We start from the raw sequence: 12,215 nt of genomic DNA on the forward strand, positions 1-12,215 counted from the left end.
TGTTCGGTTCGTTCGGTTTGTATACAAAGTTTATAAAATGTTTTCACATCATTGAATCGCTGACCCATTTTCTTTGGGAAAATTGCTAGATTGAATTGTTGTGTTCTTTTCCTGTGTGAGGTTGTTTGAAATCGAACAATAAAACTCGGGAATGTTTTATATTCGAAAATAAAAATATACGTAGTAAAAATAAGTAATAGTTAATATTTTTGTAATAAAAATATTTAAAATAATGTTTTTTTTTTTTCTGTCTACATATTTCGGACTGTTACAACTATGTATACGATACACTGAAAAATATAAATTTTTCAGTAAATCTCAAGTGCACAATCTTACCATTACTATAATTTGTTATTGATAAAAATGCACACGGAAAATATTATATTTTTTTTTAAACACATACATTTAATATACTCTTATGTGATGTATATTTACCTATAACATTGTAACTATATTATAAATTATTGTATTATATTTAATAAATACTCGGTTTACTTTAAAAAAAAAAAAAACACCATGTATTGGAACAACACTTCGTGTTACAGATCGATCATTTAGATAGTAACTTAACTAATAGATATTATCTACTAATATTAATCTAACGAATAAGACCGAATAGAAAATCTTTATTGGATAGTTTTTATTTGCTTTGTTTACTACCCAGTGTTTTGCTATCTATCACGCTAGGCCCGTTACGGTTTGGGCAGAGAGAAAGTACAGTTTGTAAACCTTTTTTGCATTAAACATTTTTTACAAAATAATAGTTTTGATAGTCTATGGTTGACTTATTTATTTAATATTTTCGTGATAGTTTCTTAAATATAAATAAGGTATCAAATGTCATACATACTATAATAAATCTGCCGTTCACTATCTATTGCTGAACTCCTCTCCCTCCTCTCCCATAAGGAGGAGTTTGCGAGTAGTTGCTACGCTTGGCAGGCGGGTTGGCAACCGCAGTTAGCCTTTGATGAAGTTTTAACGTTAAATGAAGTTTTGACGCTGCTGTCCATCCCTCGATTATTAAAATCCTTTAGTCACCTCTCATAACATCCACGGTACCCAGTCCAAATAATCAGGTATAAACACCAGTGAGGATTAGAGAATTATGATAAAGCAACAAGTCTATGACAATCACACGCTCACACTCAAACTCACACACGCAACTTCGCTCTAATAATCTCTTGCTCTCTCTTCTCTATTTCACTTCATCGTTCTACTTTTTTTTTTCTAATTCCTTCGCTCTTAAAGCCTCACGACTCTGGAATGCGCTATCCATTGACAAAATACAAGTGTCTTACAAATTTAAAAAAAAGTTTTGAAGTAATTTCATCTTCATCTTCATCGCCATCATTGATCTCTATCGTTGTTTTATTGGTATTATAGTTTATAATCGTGTATTTATGTATATTTATATATGTATGTATGTGTTTATGATATATATTTGCATGTAAGTATATTTATATGATCATAATGTGCAGTAGTTCTCCATTGTATGTGTTATATAATTTGTACGTAAATATGGATACGTCTGTAACTATTATCTATAACAATTTACCAATTTTTCATCGTATAACTACATTTCTGTTTTGTCAAAGATTAACTGGGAGAGAATGATATATATCACTAAGTCCGCCTTTTGTACCAAACAGTTTTTGTAATGTGGTCAATAAAGAATAAATAAAAATAAAATATACCACCGGACATATATTAAAAACATTATACTCCTTTCTTCTGTTGTCGGATAAAAACTTTAAATATCGATTTTTCATTAATAATATTGGAGGTTTTGAATCGAAGGGCTGAGACAGGGTTGTACGTAGAGGTCAGAGGTTTCCAAAGCTGTGAGTTGTTTTACAATACTCATATGTGTGTATATATATATGATTAATATATGAATAATACATATAAAAAAATAATATTATAGTGTATATATATATTTGTTTATTATATAAAGTACGTATATGTTTTATTAACGTGAGTGTTTTTTTTTAATAAGATACGCTTCATTCGCCAAACAGTTACCTTTTTTTTTGTCCTCTACTTAAAGGAAGTAAGAAAAATAATTTCACTTTCTCAATTTTTAAGTAAGTTCGAAATTAGGTTAGAATTGTATTCCAATTTATCATTACTAACTTGACTTAAATTACCTAAGTGAAATAAGAGTGATATGATTTTAAATTTAAATTTTATTTTGTAAGGGTGAAAAATGTAATGGAATTATCTCAGTCAATAGAGCTGATTAAAATATAATTTTTCAATCGACTTTAAAATCTGGACTCTATGTTTTTTGTACATGTGTTACTTTTTATCAGACGTTATTATCTGTCCTTTGTACTAATGTTGTCAATATACGAATTCCTTTCTTTTTATAAAAGAAAATTTTGGAAAGTAATCTCAATTATTAGGCTCAAAACGGTGGCTTGTTTGGTGGTCAGGCTCGCCTCTCCCACTTTGAAAACGCCTGGAATAAAATATAGGTAGGTGCGTGTCTGTCGGTCGGTCGGTCGACTGGCCGGGCGCCGGTGAGTCGCTCGCACTCCGCCCTCGCGCCTCGCGCCCCAACTGCGCCGCAGCCCCATTGCACACACCTTTATCGATCACTTTTGGATAGGCGGTGCATCGTAGGACGGGGCAACACCTTCATTGAATGGACATTAATAATTATTAAATTAAATAATAAAAATAAGACCTTTATTCAAAATAATTTATAATAAATAATGTAACCTTTTTGTGTAATCTTACTAATATAATAAAATCGTAATTAGGCTATGTCTGTACATAGGAGATATTTAAGGAAGATTTATATGAGGAATAACAGAAGATAAAACAATATTTTTTAGAATATTTGTATGTAAAAAAAAAAAAAAAAAACTAAAGCATTAGATTGAATATGGTTCCAAATGTAAGTCTGCTGTATGTTTTATCTTGATATGTCATTTAGAACAGGCGTATGAAATTGCGGCCAAAAGCTAGTATAGTATAAGTAAATAATAAATTTAAGATTTTTTATTTATAGTACAATTATTATTTTTTAGTAGATATTTTATACTCGTAAATAAATGAGTATAAAAGTATCTATTTGCAATATAGTGTATTTTGTAGCTTATCTCGCGTGTACCAGGATAAAAAGTGTTATATGTTTTAGTCCTAGATATAGTCTATCTGTGTAGGTACCAAATTTCATTACAATTCTTCTAAACAAAAAGCGTGATTGAGTCACGTTCGGATGTTAACATATTTTTAAATGAGAACATATTTCTAAACATCTTTACAAAATATCCCTATGCATAGTAATTGCTGATTTGCATCTGTTTATGCAGGCACTGTCATTCGAATATATTATTTAGAAAAAAAAATGTCATGCCTTTTGCACGGAATATTTATATTTATAATATATTTTTACGTTTAAAGATTAATGAACGTAATAATAGAAAGAAAGAACTTAGTTTCGTTTAATTTTTCAATCTTTCTCTGCTTATTAAATAAAATGAAGGCAGACTTTTAAAATAATATTTTTTATAGCACAAGAATTCGTGATGTAATCTTATTAATTAATCATTAGCAGTAATCAGCAGCTTTGTTCGTAATTAAAGATAAAAAGTGTCGTATATATTGAATACAATTCGAAAAGTGGATTCTTCAGATCTTAATACATCTGTATGATTCTTTGATTGTATAACAAACAATCCGAACATCTTTGAAAACTTTCTGTTGGAAGTATAATGCTGGCCATCATAGGTGACATAATTTTATATTAAGATGCCTGTCGTGTATTTTTTTTTTATAGAAAGGATCTTCTTTCACGTTGCTAATAACATACTGATTGAGTTAAAAATAATATATTATTATATTTGACTGAGCAACTAATTGTGTTTTTAAATTTACATCTGTTTCACATATATATTATTAATATCATAAATAAAACACTAACGTGAATTTAATATTAGTATTTTTTTTAACATTATCTTTAGGCACTTAAAAGATATCATTAATCGATACAGTTATGTGTACAGCACTATTTAGATACGCATCGACATTGACGGCTCAGTTACAATGTAATGTTGACATTTTCTTCGCAGCTTTCCGAAACCGAGACGGTTCTTTATCCCTCACGTATTGAGAACAAAATTCATCGATTTTACGTTCCACGGAAGATTAAGTTCGGAAATGTTTGCCCAAACTCCCCTACAATCTCGGGGTTTACACTCGAGCTTTCATGCAAGATTAGACCTGATACTGATACTGTTACTTTATGTGGAATACCATACTACGCAGGTACTAATCCACTTAATATTCGTACAGTTAGTTTTTTTTTTTTTTGTGGTAAATATTAGAATGCTTTTGTAATAGAGCGAGACAAAACTTTAGTAATCGACTAAATTGTAGGTCTCTAGATTTAAAATGACATTAGAGTGATTTCGGGATATTTATTTTTTAAATTAAGAATCCTTTTACTGATATTTTCTGCTCACTTTAGAAGCCAACTGTTGTTGTAATTTTCCGTAGCAAAAAGTTTGTCATTCAATGTTGTACATGAAAAAATATTTTAAAAAATAATTGTTATAAAAAAAAATCCATCATGAAGTTTCATGGAGATTAGAGTACAAATTTTTAGAGTAGAGTACATTTAGTCCTTTATTGTAAAAAAATGTTTTAAGACTATTTTTACACTAGTTGAGTAGATATTGAAATTTCATTAGAGTACTATCTAAGTATCAGTACTGTATTTATTTTGCATGTAATAACGGAGAAATATAACACCAATCTATTTTATCTTTGGGGTTTTGTAAGAAGATTAACTACTAGACATACTAGTGCAACAGAAGGAAAAGTCGAAATAAATACCGTGCACCAAGCGTGAACGACGTGATAATAATAGGCTAATTTGATATCCTTCCTTATGGGGGGAGAAACACGTATGAGACAGTGATTGCTGGATGATGATGATGTACTGTTTTAAATTATTTTTATATGCTGGAGTTTCGTTAGATGGCCATTGAGTGTTTGTAATCACATAATTAAAATATAAAATTTTATTTCTATTATTATTTATATAGTATTTATTCTTATTGCTATTTATAGTTTAGCAATATTTGTTATTGTACTGATGCTTTCCTATGTGAGCTTATTGGGAGACTGTAAACCTCAGCCAGTTGATCAAATAAATAAATAAATACTCGTGATAACGCCGATTTACAATTGAATTTGTAAATTCAGAAACTTTAACTTATAAAAAACAAATTTGAATAAAAATAAAAATTAATTCAGGAAATCATTACTAATTTTATTGTACCTACATTATGTCATTAATTTAAATCGCATTTTACTAAAATATGCAAAATTAAACTTTACAAAATTAATATTAAAGTATAAATAATACACGAGTTTCGTATTTAAATAAATTGCTATATTTTAAAAAGAAAGTTAAATTTAATCTCATGTGTGATTAATAATATGATCGCGCGTCATTTTTTATTTTATGTAACTTCACCCATTAAAAATGTTCGCTAAAACTAGTTTCAGTAAAACAACTTATGTTAAAACTAGAAAATAAAAAGTCGCAAGGCCTTGGACGTTTGTATCTATTCATACAAACGTCAAAACTTATATATTCTACTATTTATATATAGTCTCTGGTGTGAGTAACCAATTATGTCATGACCAGCAGCTTATTGTTATTCTGGTAATTCGGTCACACAATATATTTATATCGCATTTTGAATAACAAATATAAATGTAATTTGTAAATTTACTATGAACATGGACTTAACTGTAATAATATATTTAAATAATATTCATTTTAATTTTATTAATAATTATTTCCAGTATTTTTGATGGGTAAAATAATAAATAATCCGCCTAGAGAGATTGGCCGCTATCTTGCACAACTCTATCTTTACTCATTAGTAACATTCCGTAAATAATTTCGATTCAGTCGATCTACTTTAATCTCGATCAAAATAGTATGTGATCAACATAGCAGTTCAGAATTGGCGAAGATATACTCGTATTGTAACACGCACAAAAGTATAGTCAAATTCAAAAATTTTCTTTTTGAAGTCGCTTGATAATAATCTTAAGTGATATAGACACTGTGCTAAATTGAGAAGTAAACATATATATATATATATATATATATATATATATATATATCAGAAATCCTTACTAATATTATAAGTTTTATACTTGTGAGTTTGTTATTTGTTACCTCTTGAGACTTACGGTTCAGTCGTCAAGAAACTTGGCATACACGTAATATTTGAGATGGAGAAAAATGTGAGCTATTTTTTTTATCCCGATTAATGAATATATTATGAGGGCCTACCATGAAATGTTTTCCGAAATTTCGGAGTCAAACGAAACACAAATTTGATGTCAAAATTACATAATACATGCCGTTTGGAAATATTAAAAATGTTAAAATATTATACCTTTGGACTTTTATGATAAGATGTATGACGAACGAAATGTTAAACTCCATTTATTGGTCCGATTTTGGTATAAACAAAAACACGAAATTGGGTCCGAAATTTCGAAATTTTATTTAATGGCAGACCCGCTAGTCACGCAGACGTGATCGCGGGTAAATACTAGTGTAATATGTATAAAAACCGTTGTTATTATGAATATATCGTGTGGAACTTTCCAAAAGGATATTTATAAAAAAAGACGGAAACGGATATACGAGTACATTCTCAGGTAGCAAGGTACAGCACACTCACCGTATCATACATTACGTAGCGATCATGAAAGTCGCTGGGATAACGGTATAGGGGGAGAAAGATAAATAAATAAAATCAATATATTTTCAAGGCTTGGGTTGGCAGGATAGACTGGGGGTGCCGAAGGTCAGCTTACATAACTGGATGTTATCGAATATCTATATAGGATCAAATAATGGTTTATCAATTTATGAAGCTATTGATGCACCTTTATATATAATAAAAAAATGTAATGGAATGATTTAAATTGGTATTTTATTAATTAATGTATAATTTAATAATAAGATAAGATAAAGATATATTTATTTAACAAAGTATGTTTGTATTAGCACAGAATTTATCATTGATTCCCATACTAGGCTGAGCCTGTACTGTAGGAAACAGAATTCGTGTTATCATATACATGCATACAGATATTAAACATAGGCATAGGCATAATATAATAATAGTTTGTATAATATAATATAGTTTTGTATAGGAGTTAAGAAAATTTAAAAGCTAACTTAATACCACCATCTAAAAACTAAAGTCAGTCGTTTGTGGAACACACAAACGATTATTATCCCGATAGTAATAGGCGCAACAGGAATAGTAGCTAAAAATATTAAAAACTACATAAATAAATTAAATACCAACATTGACATCAGCATCTTACAAAAACAAGCAGCCATTTACACATCAACCATACTCAGCAAAGTGTTAGGAGATACTGTATTCGTACAAAATACATAAAATAATCACACTCAAGACACACCAGTCACCAACCACCCAACAGGCAACTAACACACAACACTCAACAAACACACCAGGGCCATCCAACACAATTCATACACCAAACACAAAATCACTCACACAAATTCAGTACACGACTACACTCAAAAGAGAAGGCTAGGTAGAAGACGGACATAATAAAAAAAAAGACAACTGGGGCATATGCACCGTTTTTCCTGTAGGTTACAGGACGGGGTATGTATTAAGTCGAGAGGGTGAAAACCAAAATGTAATAATGTAAAATTATTATATATTTTGTTAGTTTTACAATATCTTTTATGACTTAGATATATCCTCATAGTCGTAGAATACTGACGGATCTGACAAAGATTACATATAAAGATCCGTCAGTATTCTACGACTATGACGATATGTGACCTAGTGTTTATACTAAAATGTACTTACTATCATATATACTCGTTTATCATTATAGTCTCGTCCTAAAAACACATTCATACACACCTTACCCTCATTCACATAAAGTCGCTGGATTTATATATATATTTATTTATTATAGTACGTCGGAAGAAACCACAATGATAATAGTAATTTTGATTGTAACAGGTGACGCCCAGTACAAGCCGTACGTGATTGCTCGTCCAGAAATCGCAACTGTGGACTTGGACGGTGATGAAGACTTCGTCGTAGTGGCATGCGATGGACTCTGGGACTTTGTGAGCGAAGATGATGTTGCACTCGCCGTTTACAGACAACTGGCAATCGATCCAGGTACGTGATAAATTAAGAGTTTGTTCGAAAAGGAAATAGCTATTTTAATAATTTTTTTTTATACAACTTAGAATGGCAAACAAGCTGACGGTCCACCTGATGGAAAGTGGTAACCGTCGTCTATAGACATGAGCAGTACCATGGACATAACAGAGTATACTGTTTCGCCCATGATACCCCCCATGCGTTGCCATTCCTGAGGACTCAAATGTTATTCCTCTGTACCCTGTAAATTTACGCCATATCCCACCCTTTAAACCGAAACACAGCCATGCAAACACAGCTGCTTCACGGTTGAAACACGAATAGGACAGAGGTACCCAAGCAATCGACTTTTGTACAAAGTCTCCCTCTGGTAACTAAAATGTTAACTCTGGCAACCGGTATGAGATATACCAATTATTATGTACACATATACAATACTGTCGAATTGGAACCTACTTTATAGCAAGTTGCCAAAGTGATAGGCAAAATGGTCGTTAAAATGTTCGATTTGGATACAACGGCCGCTAAAACGAGCGATACAGTAACCGAATCGCTGAATGGAATGCAATATCTACATTGTTTTAAAATCGCCTATCACTGGTATTAAAAGTATCATTTATACTAAGGACCTGAGAGAGGTACATATTATCTATTACTTCTTAAATTTTTACGAGTTATAGACAAATATAAAAGCCTGAACGTGTTTATTTTTTATAATTATAATTTTATTTTTTTGTCTATTGCAAAAAAGTAATAAATGGTCATAGCAAACAATATCTCGATGGTATTATAAGTACGCCCATGATTGCAAGGTTCCGGAACGAGATCCACTCGCACCTTAAGGATAATAATAATCTTGGCACTGTTACCTACTAACCTTATTTTTTCACCGAACGTATCTGCAGCAGGTGAGTGCTAAGGTGCGTGAACTGCGAGAAGGATTTAGAAGTAACTTATGACCAATGTATGCCCACTAATAAGACTATAGACTTAAGGCATTACCGTGAATTCGATCCTCGACTCGGATTTTGTCTATGTTTCTAATCCTATTCTCCTATTAATATAAGTGGGTTTTATTGCTTGTGATCGCATGTCTAAAATTTTTATTGGACGTAAAAATGATATTTTTCTCCTATAAATTAAGAAATCGGTAAATGTAAATGCACAATCAAAAACAGCTATCAAATCACGCATTATTCGAAACGTCGTGGCAAATAAGTAAAATAGTAACACTTGTTTAAATGTTCTATTTGTATTTGTATATTGGCATAGTGAAGTTATATATGCCGGTTGAGTGTTTGAACAAACAATGTAAAGTTTTAAAAAGAATAGTAATATATTATCTGTGCCACAGGTAAGTAAAAAATAACACAGAATAAAAAATATATTCACACCACTGTAAACTTCCTGTGTGTGATTAATTTAATCAGTTACTACTTGTATTATCATAAGGTGGGCTTTATGCTTGTTTTTCACCGCGATAATATGAAAAGATCCCTACGGCAAATTCATCACAATATGATACACACATAAACAACACATTTATAGGTGTTGTTAGTGTGTGCGTTCAGGTTCAGCTTTATTTATAAATTTTGCCATGATTATGGGATCTGAAGTTTAGGCCGAGTGATTGGCTCGCCTAACGGCTGAATGATTTTGTGTTATATTTAACATATGAAAGGATTAATATATATTTAATATGTATGTAATAAAATAGTTTTTCCTTGTAATGACGAAGGTTTCGAATGTATTATATTAATGGACTATGTTGATTTTATTGTATTATTGTCTGTCAAGCGTGGCAACTACGGATAAAATCTCGCAATAGGAAGTGGCTTACGTTTAGCAATGGGTAGTTAACGGCTGATATGATGATGATGACGATGAATGTAAGTCTTTTACAGACGAACACAATATTCGCACTTATTAATAACTAGTGGTCCGTTCCAGTGTCGCACGGGTGGACATTTTTGCATTTTAAAAAGTGGTTGCACACGCTACGGAATCTTAAAAATGGAGTAACTTCTCTCGTTTTCCCAACATTTCCCTTCACTGCTCTGCTCCTATTGATCGTATCGTGATGAAAAGTATACTATAACCTGTCTAGGAGTATGAAGAATAATTGTACCAAGTTTCGTTAAAATCTCTACAGATTTATAACTATAGATGGATAACTAACCAAGCAGTAAACAGTTTAAGAGCTTATGTCTAAGACTTTTTTAATAAGTTGTACTCGTATATAGAGGGTAAGTTGTAAGTTAAGGTAATAAGTTGTATATAAAATTGATGTATATCAGATCATTGAAATCTGGGTATAGGCGAGTTGGCTCCTAATATTGTTTTAGTTGTTAATTACTAATTATCTAAGTATGATTTATTTAAGAATTTGTATATAATATATAATATAAAGCAAAGCGTATATAGTATAAGCGTAACTAGTCCTTCATCCGTATCTATTATCGCTAAGTATTTTCCATTTCAAAGTTGACATGAAGATTACTTTTAATTTGAAGTCTGGTAATGTTTAAATAAAATAAATAAATAAAATTGGATCTATATTGTATTTAGATTTCAAATTGAATTTAGAATGAATCCAGTAAATAATGTTTAACTTTTCTCGGAGAAACTTTTAATGAACCTACTGTAATAAAACCATCAGTATTATGGTAGGAAATAAAAAGTAAATGGAATATTAACGTCACCTGTAATAATTATTATAAAGCAATATATTACAGGTTCACTGTACACATAATATTTGAGTTTCCGCTGTCCGCTTTGGCCTTGATTATAATATGTTTTGGGTAGACAATAAGTTCGTGACTCACAAGTAGGTAGACAGGATAAAATGTCGCTGAAATATCACAAGGTTAAATCTTTTAAGGATTTGTAATAATGTACGATCTAAATACAGTTGGCGACACTGGTCTGATAAAGGATTGAATAATAATTATGTTCTTTATTATATATTCGGGTCGTAGTTTTCGATGTTTCTAATACGCTTTTTTTTTCAATCTTTCTTAAGATCAGTTTTTACTTATCCGTTCAAACAGGCGGAATGGTGAATGTACACTGGAGATTTCTTTATTTTGCCTAATTAATTGTATGTTTTAACAATAAATATCTAATATATAAAAAAAATTACGTGTACATTGATGAACATGTCATATTATACGAGTATTATAATATTGCGTCTGAATTAAGAAAATTATATGTAGAAATACGATATCTTCCTGGTTAATTGATTATTGTTTAATCATATTATTATAAAAAATCCCTTGTCGTGATATTCGGTCAGATTAATCTCAGAAACTTTGTAATTTTAAATTTTGTAATGTATTATTTGCTCCAACTTCACAGACAGGACAATTAAATCTAAAATATATTTTTGTGAACAATGTTAAGAACAAACGTTAATAACCCGAAAACATTTAAATTTCACTTAAAATGTTCTTTATATTTGTGGTGTTATTCTGATGTTAAAAATATGAAGACTGAATTATATATTTAAAGACAAATCTGTCTATTTATAAATGAACCGTGAAACTGATTGGACAAATGGGGAAAACCAACAGACTGGACGTGTCATCAACTAGAGACTCGTTTAGGTGTAGTAGGGATATTTTGTAAATATTTATAATTGTTAATATTATAATATTTATAAAAATTACTGTATTGGATCTGTGTATCCTTAACAAAAACGTCGCATTACTGGGCATGATTATTGGATAGGATATTTTGCTTGTGAATAATAAATGTATTGCATATTAAATTGTGTCATCTCATGGTCTAATGACAATGTGTTGCAGTATTTTGGCGAACGATTGATTGGCACGCCTCAAGTGTCTGTTTTCTTTATGTACACGGTCACATGATTATGACGCGACGAGTGTTTGGTTTGAAAGCTGAGTGCCTATGTTTAACCAGTTTAACGTGATATATAAGAGACAGTACGTGCTGTTTATTCTGTCTGCTCGGTAAAAAGGCATCAACGTCAGGGGAGGTCTA

The 12,215-nt window shown here is 30.7% G+C and overlaps 1 protein-coding gene across 1 annotated transcript in view; it reads left to right on the top strand.

Annotated features, from left to right (window-relative positions):
• The window catches only part of LOC113517356 (titin-like), a 103,739-nt gene that overhangs the window by 24,522 nt on the left and 67,002 nt on the right, over positions 1 to 12,215 (top strand). Inside the window, exon 7 of the mRNA XM_052901566.1 lies at positions 8,061 to 8,225. Coding sequence (XP_052757526.1) covers positions 8,061 to 8,225 — 165 coding nt within the window. The remainder of the gene's footprint in view (positions 1 to 8,060; positions 8,226 to 12,215) is intronic.

The sequence above is a fragment of the Galleria mellonella genome, unplaced genomic scaffold (genome assembly GCF_026898425.1).
Source record: "Galleria mellonella isolate WM207_F2 unplaced genomic scaffold, CSIRO_AGI_GalMel_v1 utg78, whole genome shotgun sequence".
In the NCBI taxonomy this organism is placed as follows: Eukaryota; Metazoa; Arthropoda; class Insecta; order Lepidoptera; family Pyralidae; genus Galleria; species Galleria mellonella.